The sequence below is a fragment of the Drepanopeziza brunnea genome (genome assembly GCF_022702325.1).
Source record: "Drepanopeziza brunnea f. sp. 'multigermtubi' strain 214-2 chromosome Unknown ctg2, whole genome shotgun sequence".
Taxonomy (NCBI): domain Eukaryota; kingdom Fungi; phylum Ascomycota; class Leotiomycetes; order Helotiales; family Drepanopezizaceae; genus Drepanopeziza; species Drepanopeziza brunnea.
In genome coordinates, this window is record NW_027094065.1 from 3,014,264 (window position 1) to 3,031,507 (window position 17,244).

The 17,244-nt window shown below is 47.2% G+C and overlaps 6 protein-coding genes across 6 annotated transcripts; 2 read left to right on the plus strand and 4 right to left on the minus strand.

Moving 5' to 3' along the window:
* Positions 1 to 58: 58 nt before the first annotated feature.
* Positions 59 to 402, minus strand: L3040_001944 (uncharacterized protein; the record flags this gene model as incomplete). The annotated part of the gene is made up of 2 exons (XM_066156948.1): positions 59 to 157; positions 214 to 402. The coding sequence occupies 2 exons, from the start codon at positions 400 to 402 to the stop codon at positions 59 to 61; spliced, it is 288 nt and encodes a 95-aa protein (XP_066012949.1).
* A 1,254-nt stretch (positions 403 to 1,656) lies between these two features.
* On the minus strand, positions 1,657 to 4,033 carry L3040_001945 (uncharacterized protein; the record flags this gene model as incomplete). Its single annotated transcript, XM_066156949.1, has 3 exons — positions 1,657 to 2,105; positions 2,185 to 3,578; positions 3,633 to 4,033. The coding sequence occupies 3 exons, from the start codon at positions 4,031 to 4,033 to the stop codon at positions 1,657 to 1,659; spliced, it is 2,244 nt and encodes a 747-aa protein (XP_066012950.1).
* Positions 4,034 to 4,776: 743 nt separating this feature from the next.
* L3040_001946 (uncharacterized protein) lies at positions 4,777 to 5,777 on the minus strand (the record flags this gene model as incomplete). The annotated part of the gene is made up of 2 exons (XM_007289486.2): positions 4,777 to 5,381; positions 5,432 to 5,777. 2 exons carry the CDS (start codon positions 5,775 to 5,777, stop codon positions 4,777 to 4,779), a joined length of 951 nt encoding a protein of 316 aa, XP_007289548.2.
* Positions 5,778 to 6,470: 693 nt separating this feature from the next.
* L3040_001947 (uncharacterized protein) lies at positions 6,471 to 8,051 on the plus strand (the record flags this gene model as incomplete). The annotated part of the gene is made up of 1 exon (XM_066156950.1): positions 6,471 to 8,051. One exon carries the CDS (start codon positions 6,471 to 6,473, stop codon positions 8,049 to 8,051), a length of 1,581 nt encoding a protein of 526 aa, XP_066012951.1.
* A 2,279-nt stretch (positions 8,052 to 10,330) lies between these two features.
* On the plus strand, positions 10,331 to 10,685 carry L3040_001948 (uncharacterized protein; the record flags this gene model as incomplete). The annotated part of the gene is made up of 2 exons (XM_066156951.1): positions 10,331 to 10,503; positions 10,598 to 10,685. The coding sequence occupies 2 exons, from the start codon at positions 10,331 to 10,333 to the stop codon at positions 10,683 to 10,685; spliced, it is 261 nt and encodes an 86-aa protein (XP_066012952.1).
* A 2,211-nt stretch (positions 10,686 to 12,896) lies between these two features.
* On the minus strand, positions 12,897 to 13,795 carry L3040_001949 (uncharacterized protein; the record flags this gene model as incomplete). Its single annotated transcript, XM_007289484.2, has 3 exons — positions 12,897 to 13,321; positions 13,502 to 13,613; positions 13,682 to 13,795. 3 exons carry the CDS (start codon positions 13,793 to 13,795, stop codon positions 12,897 to 12,899), a joined length of 651 nt encoding a protein of 216 aa, XP_007289546.2.
* Between the last annotated feature and the right edge of the window lie 3,449 nt (positions 13,796 to 17,244).

Below are 17,244 nucleotides of genomic sequence, written 5' to 3' on the forward strand. Positions count from 1 at the left end.
GTGGCATCTGAGGAAGCGTCCATCCTTTCCAGCCAAGTCCGCGACGACAGAGCCCATGCTAAAGTTGAAGACGCCCTGCTCGGGTTCGGTTGCAAACCACTGTTTCCCGGAAGCAGTCCGTCATCTTCTCAATGCATGGGGTTGTCTCATCCTTCCTCTGTCGATTTCAACAAGAGAAGAAGGGGAAGTGGAGGGGGGGAGAAGGATATATACCTTCATCCCGTTACTCGACGTCAACTGCCCCCACTCCTTCTGATTCCTCAAGATCTTGACATATTTCGTATTGTTCAGCTCCCCATTGTCAGTCGCAGTACCGAAATACAAAAGACCTGCTTCACGAGCTAGGACGTCCAGCATCGCCGACGCCCGAAGTGCTACAGTGAGGAGGGCGAGGAAACGCATCTCGAATATCCCCGACTTTTTTAAACTTCTGGAGGAGGAAGGCATAGAAAAGCGCGCGAGGAATAGACAGCAGGCAAAGACAACGAGAGGAACAAAACAAGAAGCTGGAGAAGCTTGTGTACTTAAAGTTGCGAGTTGTCAAGGATGAGTGAGAGCCCGCGATGCAGAAGCCCCGAAGAGCAGGGAGAGCTAGACAGCTAGCTATTCACCCGGCCAGGCCGAGCTGCTCAGTGGATAGAAAAGTACGGACCTGCACACCTTACCTGTCAGTCTTGCCTGATTCGATATGCGATGATGACTGATCAAATTCGAGTCTGCGACCTCCGGACCGGGTAAACAGATAAATAAAAGATACACCGCAAGACACGACCAGCAGCATGGCAGTCGAATTGGATAAAATAAACAGAGAACCGAGACCGCCTCCCCGACTCTCCACGAGGCGCAGACAGTGTACCGGAAGAGACAAACAAGAGCAGAAAAGGAAAGAAAATGAAATAAAATCAATGAAAGAGCCCACAATTCCCAGAATGTGTATAGCCGGGTAAAACATGGGTAAAGCATACCAATATACCATAATGTAAACACCAAGCCCGGAATGGAAGAATCGTCTTGCCGAGCCGCACGCATATTTATATGTAGGTATGTATTATTATTCCTGGGTGGGTGATTTCTCCTGTCGGTGTTACCTCCGAGCGCGAGGATAGTAAGTAAATAGATGGATGAGTCTAGGGGAGGGGAAGAGGACGGGTTGGACTTACTTCACTTGTCGGTGGTATTTATATTGAGCCTGAATGCTTGGTGCCATTTTTTCCAACCCCCAAGATTGGTGAGTGAGTGAGCGAGTGAGGCAGGCAATTGATGCGCATGAGTATCGAGGGAAGCAGGGGATGATTGCATGCTTGCCTGCTTGCTTGCTCTTTGCATTCAGCTCGTGCGTGCGCTCCGGTCAAAATACCTCTTCGCAATTCATTCGCCTGCTCGCTCCGAGTCCTGGTCGACGGATGCCCCCTTTTTCAACGAAACGCGTGCCATTTCCGTGTTACTCAATTAGCCAACGGGTTGATGAGCGAGCACAACGGACAGGAACAAGCCCTGAATGGAAGTAGAGTGGAATTACTGCGCTGAAATAAAAGGAGTTACGAGAGAGCTTCTGCCGATACTCGCTTGCAAATCCAGCCCCGTTCTACTATAGCCAGCCCCAGATCCCAAACGCTCTGCAATGAAGTCCACCCAACCCGAACAGAACGCCCAGGACTATTCATACATGCTGGCTGAGATTCCCGTGTCAGCCTGCCCGTTGCGCTGTTTTACACTGCATCTTACAGTCGATATCGACACCATGAACAGGGTGGGTATAGCACAAAAAGGACCGCCATCCTCACCCACCGCAGGCCGGCCGTCTAATCTATACACCAGTCTCGTCGCACGTCCCTCATTGCCCTTAGAAAGAGGCTCGCGGGCCTTGGTCGCGACCGCGACCACCACCGTAACCACCCCCTCCTGAACGCCCACCAAATCCACCACCCCGTCCTCCCCGGTCGCCGAATCCATGAGCTCGTCCTTTGCGGTCGCCAAATCCACCAGGCGATCTTCCACCACTTCCGCGGTTTGAAGAGCCGCCTCCGTATCTGTCACCACCATCGCTCCTACCCCCAAAGCTTCGTCCCCCCCCGCCACCACGACCTCCGTATCCTCCTCCTTGTCTACCAAATCCGCGATCATTATCACCAAAATCATCTGTCTGTCTGTGTCCAACGTTCATTCCTTCAATTCTAGAGATACCTAGCTTCGAGGCAAGACCTGGTGCAACTCGTGGGGGCTCCTCAAAGCCCCATCCGTATCGAGTCCAGCGGTTCAGAGCCATGGCTCCCTCGATAGGGTTCACTCCTCCGAGTGATCCAAGAGCTCCCATGTAGGCATCCTCCTTTGTTCTCCGGCTGACCATCTTAATGGCATCACCAACCTGGCTGAGCGTCTCGGCGACCGATTGTGGCACCTGGGCGTCCTTGGTCATGTCAATCTCGGCGGATTGCAGAGACTTGTCGGGAATAATTGGGAGACCACGCAACATTCTTCGGGCAACCTGCACTGATGCTTCGTTGAGAAAGAGCAATCCGTCTCCGGTCTTGTCTCCTCTCCCTGTTCGGCCGATTCTGTGAATGTATTGTTCGCGATTAGGTGGCAGACCGATCTGTACGACATGTGTGACGTTGGGGAAATCCATTCCTCGGGCTGTGACATCGGTGGAGAACAGGATTGCAGACTTTGCTCTGCGGAAGCGCTCCGAGACGTAGGTACGTGCCTGTTGACTGAGCTGGCCGTGCATCTCGGAAATCTGGGCTGGGTACAGGGGGTGTTTTCCGAACATACCCTGACCGGGACCATTGGTACTCTTTAAGTTTTGGAAGATATCACTGGCCAAGATGACATTTGCCGTAGATTGGAAGTAGACAATGGCCTTAAATGGTCTGACTTCCTCTCCCGCGGTGTGAGCTCGTGCAGCCTTCTCGATCTCCCGCTTCGCTAGCTCCAGTAGTGCTGGCATGTGGTTCTCGATACCAGGAGTAATGACAATGTGCTGGGGAACCTTCTCGTGCGTCGCAAGATCTCCCTCCTTGACTGCCTGAACAAAATGGAATCCGGGCTTCAAGGTTGATCGGACAAGGTGCATGACCTCTCTGGGCATCGTTGCTGAAAAGAGCAATGTCTGCCGGTCAACAACCTTTCGATCGGGAAGCAAGTCCTGAATCGCCCGGATATCCTTGGAAAATCCATCGTCCAACAATCTGTCGGCTTCGTCGAGAACAAAAGTGGTCAAATTCGGGGCTTTAACTCCACTGTAGTTATCCTCCAACAAATCTTGCAATCGACCAGGGGTTCCCACAAGCAAATGACATCCCTCTCTCAAGGTCTTTTGCAACATGGAGCGCTTGCTGTTGCCACCCACTGCGACCTGGACCCTCAAATCTGTGTTACCACAAAGTTTCCCTGCCTCGACTGCAATTTGCTCTGCCAGTTCACGGGTAGGAGAGATGATGATTGCCCTGATATCGGAAGCACGCGCTTTGGAATATTGCTTTCGAGTGGCCAGCTCTGGACTCTGTCGCAGGATGTTCTGGATGGTAGGGACGAGGAAGCCGAGGGTCTTTCCAGTTCCAGTTCTAGCTTGTGCAACACTATGACTGTCAGCTAGAGATTTCCTTGGTTTATACACACAATTTGATACTTACATGTCTGAGCCTGAGAGTCCCTGGTTGATGGTCATTGCCTGCACCTCCGTCATAGTTTGATGGCCCATCCCCTTGGTAATCGCCTCAACGACATTACGGTGCACCATATCGTTGTCAATCAACTCCTGGAACGTGGTCACATCCTTCTGCGGTGGAGGCGGGCCGGATGATGCTCCTGACGCCACATGATTCTCGCCATCGGCCATCTCTCTCTCCGCAGCGGCGTGGTTCCTCAATTGTGATGACACGGAAATCCATCTCGCCGCCGTGGGTCTTCTCGCCGCTGGCTGGAGGCATGATGACAGCGTCAAGGGTTTTGATGAAGGTGTGCGGGTCGCTGATGCTGCGACGCGAAAGACTCTCGATATCGAGGCCGGGCATCGTCTGCAAACGTTGAACATCGTAAATACAGGAACAAATTATTAAATTTGGTAGTATTGAAGGATCGGATAAGGACAACAAGGAGCGAAGAGGTTGTTGTCGTTATCGTTGTCGATGTCGATGTCGCTAGATTATAGGAATCTCAGATTTCTTCGCAAAGTTCGAAGAGCTAAATATTTTTGAAGTGGGTCGATGGTCCGTGCCACCCATGCAGCTGAACCCCTTTGAAGTGAGGGCAACCTTTCTCTGAGCGTCTCCGTATTTACCTAGGTACTTTGGAAATATTTGTACGCATCTTCAACTTGCTTTTCATTATTCGCAAGTTCTCTCGGGGCTGACATAAATACAACGGTCTACTTGATACTAAATTTCCAAGTATTCACCTGTCACGTACAGGTTCGAGTCAGAGCCCGACGGATCCATTGCAGCACTACACGTTCATCGATGTTATCTGCCACTCTTTGATTAACCGTTCAACTTTGCAAGTGCGTCTGTCATGTACCGAGTCTGCCCTTGTTTTATCACCTGCGCTGAGGGAAACTAATTCCCCTGTGTGCTGTGTGCTGTGGAAGTAGGGGCATCAGAACCGACACTTCCATGCAGTCCGAATCGCTTGAAATATCAAACTGTCACTCCATGTTTCTATCCAGATTTAGTTATAAGTACAATCTCTCATCGCCATCAGGGTATCGTGGATCAACATGCCTCTCTAAGCTCATCTTTCATCTCATCATGATCGTTCACGCCAACCCTTATGTTTTCATCACGTCTCCTGCCCCGACGTCTTTCTTGGCGCGCCCATAATCGCCATTCCCTCGCCCAAACCTTCATGAATACCCCCCGTGATGCCCTCCACAATCCACGCGATTGTCTCCGTAATAACCTGCCCAAACCGCCCATCACCCATCCCATAGATCGCCTCCACCAGGCTTAGTCCCGTCTTTCCCAGGCCATCAACCGTATCAATCCCTTGCCTCAGCACTTTCTCTGATATCTTGTGTTCGCGGTCATATTGATATGCGGCGCGCAGCAGGTATTTGAGATGGGGGAGGATGAACTGCAAGAAAATAAACAGCTGGACGATGCTGGATGCCAGCGTTCGGTGAAGTACTGATGGTTGGGTATCAGGGACTGGTCCTGCTGTGTAGGAGTGGCTGTTGATTTCCACATGGAGGGGTTCGACTATGCCCTGGGGGAGGGAGCTGCGGATACTGAGCTGCTCTTCTGTAGTGAGATCAGAGGGCAAACCACGGATCAGGTAGGTAAGGCCGTGGAGGTATAGCTGGCGTGCGAAACTTGCGTTTCCCAGAGAGGGGCCTTGCGATATGGTGGAGGATTCGTTGACCGCGAGACTGAGGAGGCTAAGCCCTGTTTCATTGTCAACAGGTTATTACAGATGCTTTGGCAAAAATTTGTACCTTGGTTTGCGAACTTCCATACTATGCCATCATTGCTCTCGGTCATTTCCAGGGTCATTTGTGTCTTTGGAGTAGCCTCCTCATCACTCGACGCCCGCTCAAAATACCCGATCAGTTGCTCTTCCACACCCGTTCCCCTCCCTTCGTTCAACACTAGAGCAGAGGTATATCCCACATCCGGCGTTCTAATCCCCGACGAAGCTGACGAAGTCGAGTACTTGGATGACGGCAGCGACTCTATCCACTGGCGTACCTGCCTGAAGCCGTGCGTGCTGACAGAGCGGCGGATGGATGGTAAGCGAGGTAGCCGGGACTGAACCACGGAGGGGAGCATCGAGTAGATCATAGAGGAGCCCTTGGTTCGAGGTATTCGAGGTAGGATATTAGATAGGGGATGGTTGTTGAGAGAAAGATGCGAGTCTCGTGGGCGCAACTGTTCCGTCGCCCTTGTCTGTGTGTCTGTTTGGGTAACCTTGGGTTGTATAAAGTGTATAAAGATGCTGCAAGATTGAAGCAAGACACGAAGTCCGTATGTAGATAGATGTCTAAGAAGCGTCGAAATGAATTAGGATTGGAAGGAGGCTCAGGGAGCAGTAGACGAAGAAATCATATTGAGATCGGAACGGACGAACTGCTCTGGTCTGCTCTGGTCTGCTCTGGTCTGGTCTGAGAGGCGCAAAGGCATGTAGGAGGGAAGGTTAAAATGGGATGTGTTACAGAAAGACTCGGACGACTCGGACTGGGACTCGACCGAGGGAGATGATGGGGGGGTCACGGGATGCACGTTTGGTTGATTGTTGGTTGTGCGTGGGCTCTATTCTTTCTATTGTCGTTGACTCGTTGGGGGTGCAAAGTTGTACTGGGTAGTAAGTAGACTTTTGCATGTGAAAATCCACCTCGTGTAATGAAACCCACGTGACGATGATAACGAGACAATAATAACGTGACGACTGCCACGTGCTGTGTTTTGAAACATCGACATCTATCAGCACTCAGACCAAGGGCCAGCCACCAGCAAAATCAGACACGAATACAGAACATGCCAGAGATACGCAACAGCGCCACCAGAACCCCTCGACTGGGACACCCAACTTATACACCATTTCGGTCTGGTACAAGTACAACTTCTCCTTCCTCAGAACAAGCCATCGTAAATATCTGTCTGGATGGATTCTGCAACGACGAGAGACTCATCAGATCGTTGTCTAGCAGACCAGAAGAGATACTCTCAGCTGAGTCACGGGATACAGCACTCCGAGATTTGGGCGAACCTGTCCTCGAGCTTGTCCTCCGACTTAACAAGGCAATCAAAGATCACGGTCACAAACACGAAGGTGACTTTGGTCTACTTCTTCAAAGACTGGATGATACGATTGCTTTAGCCACCGAAAAATTCTACGCATTCCCTTTCAGCCACGTGCCGGCCTTTTGGCGACATCTGTTCAGAGCAGCAAGTCTCTTGAAATTTTCCGCCTTGTCAATGAAGAACCTCTGGGGACAGTCTGCACTATCAGCTCCTCTGGCATTTGATAGCCAGCAGATGGATGAAATGGTGAGGGTCATCGATATGGCACTTATCATGGCAGGTCCATCAGAGTCGGATGATACCCAAGCTGATATTGTCAATGTCTTGGGTATTCTTCATGACATCCACACTTCATTTAGTTCAGATGAGGGCAGATCTCCTGCAAAGCGGCGGAAGACGGATATTCGCGACAAAGGAGGTATGGATCGATTCCCTGTCTCGTCCTCATTCATTCCACCGGCGTCAGACTCGATCCCTAGAGAACATCTTCCCAATTTTCATGTTTTTGAGACGCACATGTCACAACCAAGAGATTCATCTCTTGGGCCTGAACCTCTCATCATCACTGGGGCATTGGATCACTGGCCGGCCCGTGGAGACCGCTCCTGGAGCCGCCCCAGCTATCTTCTCTCCAAAACTATTGGCGGTAGGCGTCTAGTACCAATTGAATTGGGTCGGAGTTACGTTGATGAAGGCTGGGGCCAAAAGATCATCCCGTTTAAAGACTTTATGGAATACTACATTTTTCTCGATACAAAAACACCTGCTTGTGCCACCGGCTATCTTGCTCAGCACAACCTGTTCAACCAGATTCCATCACTGCGGGAAGACATTGCGATTCCTGATTACTGCTACATATCACCACCACCGCCTCACCACTCGTCCCCCCTTGCAGAAAAACATGCAAGAATGCCAGAGCTAGATGAGCCGTTGTTGAATGCCTGGTTCGGGCCAGCCGGAACCATCAGTCCTCTTCACACAGACCCGTATCACAATATTCTCTCGCAGATTGTGGGAAGTAAGTATGTTAGACTATATGCCCCACGAGAGAGTGCAAAGCTGTACGCGAGAGGTATAGAAGATGGCGGGGTTGACATGGAGAACACTAGTGAGGTTGACATTGGTGTTTTAGTCGGATGGGATGGGACTGAAGAAGAAATGGCAGCTGCCCATGAACGATTTCCACTCTTCGGAGAAGCTCGGTTTGTAGACTGCATCCTTAAAGAGGGTGAATGTCTCTACATTCCGGTTGGATGGTGGCATTACGTACGGAGTCTCAGCGTGAGCTTCAGCGTAAGTTTCTGGTGGAACTGACCGAGGCGCACCCAGACTATTACTCTAACCAGAGAGCCTCTCTGGGTGAGGTGCCTATGAGAATCGTTATCGCTCTTCGCTCGAATCGCATTCTTCACAGAATTCTGTACTCGATCATTCCCTTGAGAATTGCTTGCCAGGATAGCTGGTAGTACAAATCGTGAGATTAGATGAGACAGCCTGTCTCACATACGAGGAACTCGGATAATCGCTACTTCACTGGTCCCTTTTTTCCGGTATCAACAAAGGTTTGGAAGATATATGCGGTCTAATGATTAGGCGGGCACTCGGCCCTTTCGCTTGGTCTTTTACCCGGTAGTCCTGCAAGCCTCGTCGGGCCAATCTCTCGAGCGGGAGAGACAAGCTCTCTCGATCCTCTACTTCCAAACAAGCCTCCTTCCTCGGCCCAGGAGCCAGACCTCAGTCCCGATATCTTATTACGAGCAGAATATTGGATATCTGGATCTGTCCTGCACGAACCCAGAACCTGACTCGGCATAAAACCGTGAAGCTGCTTACGGCGTACGCGTCTGAGAGCTGTGCCGCAGCCACCTTTGCACTCATTGCACCGCCTCGGCTGGCTCACGCTGACTGTTTATTATATGAGATAGCAGTCGCCAATCTCAATGGCAAATTGATACGAAGAAAGTCCCATTTATCATACTCATGAGAACTACTCTACTTCGCTTATTAACAAATCTCTCTCAAGGTGGTCGGTCTACTGTGGAAAACGTTCAACAGTTTGTTTCGAGTGTAGGAAACGAAAGCCTCAGGTTTGTTGGATTCCATCAGTCTCGGTGTTTAGAGGTGATATTCATAAAGCGTAGCGCGATCGTGCTGTTCCAATATGCAGTCAGTGCATCAGAGCCAAACGGGCATATCCAGGCCACAGGGATGAATTTGATCTAATGTTTCGGGATCAAAGCGATGCAGTGAAGGTGAAAGCAAACCATCAAGAAAAGCTCATGTCAAAATCCAGGATGCCGAACCCTATTCCACCATGAAAGGCACCCGGAGAAGTGCTTTCGGACACGTTCTTTGAGAATGATCGGGAATTAAACAGGTCGCGGGGGGCCAGAGTACCAACTTGGGCATCATGACAATGCTACCTGCCTCCACAATGTTTCCCACTACAGAGGAACGATCTATTGAATTTTTCGACGCCGTACCGCCAACGTGGTCCCGAGCCTTCAATCTGGTGTGAGTTGGTGGGGAAGTAGCCAATCCTATTCCGAGTGCTTAATAAACACCTTCTTCCATGAGACACGAAAACGATATCTTTGATAACCCCCTATTCCTCCCAGGGAGAATCTCCGCTCACAGGCTAAAATCGATAATCATCTCCGGGCGACTGTCAATGCCGTTGGACTGGCCAGTTTCTCCAACGGTTCTCACCTACAGGGGCTTATGGTAGGTAACGGAGGATAACATTTTCTCCTCTTCGTATCTTGCTCCAAGAACCTGTTTGAACAGGCAATTACCGATTGCCCGTGTCCTGTTGGACCCAGGCCCAGAAAGCCTCTAACAAAGTTTTGCAGCTTACGAATGCAGCATTGAGGTCACCCAGCTCTGTCAAGAAGGACAGCGTACTGTTCTCTGCTATGGCAGTAAGCATATATGAAATGATAACAGGAAATAGTCGTCGATCATTGGATACCTCGGCAGAACACATCAACGGTGCTGCGGCTTTGGTAAGGTTGAGAGGTCAAGAGCAGTTCAAAAACTCGGCTGGTCAATGGATGTTCCTCCAGTTGACGTCGAATCTCATGCTTAGCTGTATACAGCGAACCATCCCTATACCACAGCATATAATCGATCTCTGAGAGGAGACAAAGATGTTCATGGCTACAGATAGCCCCGCATGGCGACTTTCATCCATCATTATTGAATTTACCATTTTCGGCTCTGACTCATGGACTGCAGCATCTTGGAGCTCAGAAAGGTTGTTCAAGCTGCCCTGGAAACAGACCAGAGGCTCATCGACGCAATCAGGGACTTCCCTCTGGAGTGGCGATATTACACATTATATACAAACAAAAAGTCGGACCTTATCTGGAACGGTAAATATCATGTTGAAGGCGAATATTGGATGGCCCATATCTGGAACGGCTTTAGGATGTGTAGAATCTTACTCCATGAACTGCTGAGGGATCGACTTTTGGTTGCATCGACAGCGATTAATCCTGTGTTTACGGAAGAGGAGAGCGCAACCCAACTACAATCGTCCGTCGCCATAATGCTTGAGATGCAGTTGGATATTCTAGCCAGCGTACCACACCATGCCCTTCATTTATCAATCAATCTTCCTCGGGGCTCCTGGATGGCTCGCGATCCTACCTTGTCCTCAGGCCTCTCTTCCTAGTAGGCTCGATGGACCTGACGACAGAGCCGATTCGAGAGTGGGCGATAGACGCTTGGGAGAAATCGGAGAGATTGTAGGGATTCGACGAGCGTAAGTGATCAGGAAGCCACAAGTCTTCTACTGCCCATAACTCCGACGTCCTCTTCTATATTTGTGGGATGATAATTGACACTGTGCCTAACAGTATCGTGATTGCAGGCATGATTGCCGCCCGCCAGCTGCCTTCTGTCTGGAACACAAAGCCTGATCCCCGCCTGGGCATCCGAACGTAGAAAGTGGAATCTTTTCCTCTCATGGAAGTCGAGGAAGGTGACGCAGCTGATGAAGATAAAAAACTCAGAAGAAGCTCACCTATCGCGATCCACGGGGTTCGAAAGTCACTTAAATCGGCAGCCAGAACCTGTCTGGTGAAGCGCAATTCCTATTGCAGAATCGGACATCGCTGAATAAAATGAATGATACTCGAAGCGAACCCGTGGGATGTTCCATTTTTCTTCTTTCAAATATAAGTGAGCACCAGCTACAGCCCTTGACTTACACAACGTTTTTCAACAGGCCGTGCGATGGTGAATATCATTCTGAACTTCAATACTAACCTGTCGAGTACAAGTCCAACCTTTCCAGCCTTCGCGGCCTGGCTAAAAGACTCGTCTTTCAATCTCCGAATAGTAGTCCCACCGAAATTAACAGTTCTCACGCGTGCGCCCCCGTTAGCTTCATTCGCGGCAACATGAGCAAACAGACCACCTATGCTCGCCGCCCTTCTCGGTCTTCTCTGCTCTCCCTGCTCTCTACCATCTACGCCTCCTTCCATATATGGACTCTCTCCTCCTCACAGCCGCCAAACTATGCAACCACTAAAGTTAGTAGCGAATCATAGCGGAATCGCAATATCTCGAGATTATCTCTTCCCCGGAAAATAACGGCCCCTGGTCCGAGATTACTGCCGTCGTAACTACCGGTACTCGCATGCATCCCGATAAGATCTTCCCGTGGTTGTAGCGGGTACAATAGCCAAGCTTGCATTAAGTTTGGAATCAAGAGGGATAAGCCTCGTGTCGATATGTCGAGGCCGATGCCTGCCGCTTATTTATCTTCTAGAAGCAGATAGAGGGAGCAGATCTAAGCGGGAAGGGCAGAGCAGAGCAGAGCACTTAGGATCCAAACCTGCATCTTCCAACAAGTGGTGGTGTGGTCAATAATTGTCGAGAGAAGAGAGGGGGGGAAAAACGGTAGGGAAGAGAAAGTTGGCGTTTAGCATGCGCTTTCTTCCTCTCCTTCTCTCACGGAACTCACGGAACTCACGGAGTCATGGGATCAATAACTTTCCCAAGTACACTTGAGTAGGATTATTTGGCACGCTGGGCGCGCAGTTGGGCACCGGGCATCGGATGGCAGGTAAGCGCCAACGTTGTCGGTTTCTTCGATCCGCTCTTCGTATCCTTTTCTCTCTCAATAAATTTGAGGTATTAATAGATCGGTTAATCTGCTGATGCTTTTCGGCGGGAAGGGCGAGAGAAAAAAAGAGGGTTCCCAGTCTGCCCAAGGGAGGTATTTTGAGCAGAAGAGTAGGCCGATTATTTCCCATGCCTCGAACAAAGTGGATTTGTTTTTGCATGCCTCACCCTACTTAAATGGGGGGCCACTCACCTAAATCTACCCGCCGCTCTATATCGCTCACATTAGGAATTCAAACAGATCAATATAGGTACTCGATTTTAACGTAGATACAGATCTATCTCTCAAGGTCTCTTACAAGAAACCTATGTCGATCAAGCAAGGCGACGTATTTTATATTTTCAAGGCTTTTAAAGACGCGGTGCTTGATTAATCTATTTACGAGCGATGAAACTTCGTGTCTAAATGACGAAAGGACTTTTATAAGATACGCATATGCCTTTTCACGATACGTGCAAGTACCTAGCACGCTCGTTGCAATTACGGTTGATTTTAGAGCCGAAAAGGCTACGGTATCGGTATATTGAAAGGAAGCATGCGTGCTTCGATGATAAGCTACTCGCGCAATTAACGTCTTACATCTACTTGTTTCTTCTTCTTTCATTTAAATTGCTATTATGAATCTCTTCACCGCTGCAAGTTTTTCCTAATACACGCAGCATTATTGAAAAATCTTATATACAGCGGCGAGTGGGTTTGGTAGGGTTTTGATAGGGTGAGGCATACAAAAAACAAATCCACTTTGTTCCAAGCATGGGAAATAATCGGCCGTCGAAAATCATCCAAACATATAGTCAAATTTAGTACGGAGTAAATTTAAGCGTAACTAACTATACGGAGTGTACCGAGCGTGGCAACCCCTTTCCATAGTCTAAAAATATTAACGCAACGCATAGGATCAAATACGTAGTAGGTATGCTGGCTGCACGAATAAGTAGAATCGCAGCAGAGAATATGAAGGTTTAACAAGATAAGTTCTGATAAGATAATTTCTCATGTACAATCAACGATCCACTCCCTTTTGATTACAGATGGAAGCGCTCGGCCACCGTGGGATCTCCAGCAATAGCCCATTGCTCCCAATTAACGATTTGGTTCGCATGCTGTTTCAGCTCAGCCGCTGTTGACCAGCATTGACCCCATAAATCCAAGTGATTCTTGTTTACCACTTTACTTGGAATAACCATTTGCAACATCGCAGTCTCAGCACCCTTGATACGTGAGAAGCGCAATTCCAACCTCGCGGGTAACCCTACTAATAACATATAGTCTGCAATATTTTCCATGTCTCCGGTCCACAAATCTACTCGTTTCACCTTTCCTAGCCAATCAATGGTCTCAAAATATTCCGGGATCCATACTTTGAGCGCATCATCAAATTCATCTTTATTCGCTTTGATAACACAATGCCAATCCCCCTTCTCAGCTGGCCAGCCAGCAGGGTGGTTTACTATTTAGATTATTAGCTCCGCGTAGTAGTAGTAGTGGTAGTAGTGATGATCTCCACAACCTCAGGGTTTAGGAAACTAGGGGGTTCAAAGTAGAGAAATTTTGAACCCTCTGAGCCAACCATCAGGAGGTAATGATTATGCTTCTCCGTACCAAAGTATGAAAATATAAATCGACTTACCAAGATAATAGCCAGGTCCTATTTGTTGGTCGCTTTCTTTAACTCGGTTCGCGAAATCGAATCCTTCATCTCTCATAGGCTTATTTTTGGCATTGATATCATAGGCTTCCTCCTATAATTTCGCGTCATTAGTATAAGGCTTATGGCTTTACGGCAGTATAAATCAAGTTGAAAACTTACTTCGGAAACAGTCCGATAGCCGATGATTATTCTCTTGTCGTCTTGGCCTTGAGCTGTGCTGAAGTGAAAGCTCAAGGCCAGCAAGCCCGAGCAGATAGAACGCGATAACAGCATTGTGTTTGTAGATAATCGTTGTTCCTAGTATAAGGCAAGTTGGGCAAGGGGAGGCGAAATGGATGATTATCCGAAGTAGTCTTAAAAGGTTTATCAATCCTTCAATAGTTGCGAGCTGGACGAAGGGGAACCAGCTTGTTTGCAATGGAAGAAGAAGATAATCAGAATCGAAGGTTGGATGCGGGAAGAAAATTATTTATAATCGACATCATTATTCATTCTATTAATGTTAGCAACCGTATTTCGAAATTTTCTTGGCCGGGCTATAAATAATCGTGTGGCTAATATTCCGTTATATCGAAAGATAATTCAGCTCGGTTTTTTAGAAGTCTGAACCATGGAAAGAGAGGGCCAGTTTAATTAGGGAACGCAATTAATAAGAGAGCTGAGATCTTGTAATAAATGGAGAAATTACCGCCAAGATGACTCAGAAGCTCCCGTTGGTTTAGACTTCTGAAAAAACCCAGTAAATTATAAAGTCGAATTTAATTATTTATAATACTCTTGCAATCTCTTCTTTTAAACTAAGATGATCAACGCATAAGGACAGGTATGCTGGCCGCACGAGTAAGAAAATTCGCAGCAGATAGTAGTAGATGAGTCCTAACGGCCCGTTCGACAACTCGGCCATTACCCGAATAACAAGAGTTTTGCTAAGTCGAGGACACCAAGACTTATGCATTAGAGATATGAAAGATGAGAGGCATGGCAGGCCCGGCGATTAGCGCTCCTAATAAATTTATAGCAAATCAAATCTCGATTACAGCCGAATATTTTGTTGTGAGCATCATTGTCCTTCAACTTCACCGTCACCTTTTAACCTTACCGTCGCCCCTTAACCTCACCATCGCATATATACGCCAATTTAAAGTTATTCTTAGACTTACCTTACCGCCGCCCAATATAGTTTCCTCGCTACCTTTTCGAGAGCAGTCCGAATCCCATCTTCATTAGATATTTCTTTTAAAGACGCGCAAGATCCATTCGAGATTATAATACTGCGGTTTGCAAAAAAGCATGAGCTTAATGTATTCATGCTAATAGAAAAGCTTGAATTCGCGAAAAAGAAAAAGGAAATATGTAATTCAAAAGCGGATAGGGCGAGAGAAGAAGCCAAAGAGATACCTACGGAAATGGATGTAAAAACTTAGAAATAAAAGAAATCGAGTAAGGAATCCTAGTGTAATAAGATTTTTTTGTTTCCAAAGATTCATCCGAATAGCTAATTCAATATCGTAAATTTGATATACAACATCGTGACTTTAATACAATTCTATTACTCGAGATAAGCCCCGTCATACTAAACTATACTGATAGCTAATCTAGCCCCGCGATGGCCCTTGTCAGTTTTCGTGCATATAAATATCCAGAAGTCTTGGCGTCCTCGACTTAGCAAAGCTCATTAATCATTAACAACGGCCACTACCATGGCACATCAGGTTTCTATTAAAGTCCATTAGTCTTCTATTACTCCGATGATGGCATTCCGAATTTCCGGTACCCTTTCAGTGCTGGAAACACTAAGATCAGCTCCCGCATCGAAATAACTGAATGGCCATTACGGAGTGTACCCATTACTGTACATTCCGTAAAAAGAGCCCCGCGTCCCCGGAATGTTGTTTCCAAGCTCTAATTTCAAATTTTATTGATATCTATTTAGCGCCGACCAATGTCGCAGGTAATTCTTTAGGCAAAAATACTGGGATTGATAAATCAAGAAGGAAATCATGCGTTATTACGTCAGATGATCTTCTTTCAATGGCCAGCTCTGTATAGCCACCTGGACGAACTCTTTTACCACGGTCCAATACTAGTTCGTTATTCGAGTAATGGCCAGTACGTTTCGGTATTCGATTGACGGAAAAGTAGTAACGGACAAGTAACGGAATTTGAATTAAGATGCGTTCTAATATACGATTGACGAGCCACTCCCTTTAATTTGAAGGAAATCCTTGAATTTCCCACTCATCCCAAGGAATAGTTTCTTTCGAATAGTTCAGCAGCTCTTGCTTTTCTTCAAAGCAATGAGCCCAAAAACCTAACTCGTCATTTTTTATAGCTTTAGTTGGAATGACCATTTGCAGCATGTTGGCATCCATATGCTTAACCTGTGAAATAGCAGGTGAAAATCGCAATGTTTTTTCCGCGTCCAGTCCTGTTTTTATCTCAATATATTCTTTGATAACTTCTTCTTTTGCGTCCCATAGTTCTACTCGTTCAGTCTTACCAAGCCAAGTAGGGTCATCGAAATATTCTGGAATCCATATCTTGCTTACAGCATTAAGCTTATTACTATCCGCTTCGATAACACAATGCCATTCGTCATCATTACTCGGCCAGCCAGCAGGTACGTTTACTATTTGAAGCATTAGCCCCGCGTAATAAGTGATAATCTATACGAAGGTATAACTAACGGTTATATATACCCCTTGTTCTGATCCACGACGGAAACTAGCTATCATTCGCGTACAGCGGTACGAAGCGGTGCCAGCGAAGTCCATGAAGGTTCCCCGATTAAGCTTGTTTCCGTACTGAATCGAAACAAAGGGCAATAAATAACCGCTATACCTCCGTAAATATGAATCAACTTACCTAGACTGTAGCCAACTCCTAAGTAATTGAAATATAAAGCCATTTTATCGAAGCTATCGTCTCTATAAGGCTTTTGACGCTGATTAATAATATTGGCTTCTTCCTATAATTCGCGTATTTTGTATAAGCTTAGTCTTTATAGGGATATAAATCAAGTGAATCTTACTTTGGAAACTGTTCGATAGCCCATAATTTCGCTTCGAGCTCTACTAACGAGGAAGCTCAAGGCCAGCAAGATCAAACAAACGGATTGCGATAACAGCATCATGTTTATAAACAATCGTTGTTGGTGGGGTAAGCGATTATCCGAAGTAGGTTTGAAGATTTAGAAGTCTTTCCAGCGTAGTGTTCTTTTATCGTTCGGCCCATGCACCAGTTGTGGTCTGTGCGATCCGCCAAAGGGAAGAGGCAGGTTTACAATAGCTGCGAGCTGACGCAGGAGAACAAGATTGCAAAAGAAGAAGATGATGAATTGGATCAAAAGTAGATGTAGGCAGAGACATACATATCTGATCTCATAGTTATCTTGCTAATATTAGCACCCGTAATTGGAAATTTCCGTGCCGGCTATAAAAAATCGTGCGGATGATATAGCTTAATCACCGGTTACCTTAAATTTAAATTAAGAAAATTATTCCGACTTGCCCTGCAAGTGGCTACCACCGACCCAGGATAGTAACGTACAACACTTATGAAATGATAACTATTAATACGAACGAAAAAAGGATGTATATATGCTGTTACTGCTAGTAAGAATATTATTATAGTATCTATCAATCATACGCTACGTAGTGTGAAAGAAAGAAGAGGAAGGAAGAACTACAATACAAGGCCGAGAGTATTTGCATCCTTTAAGG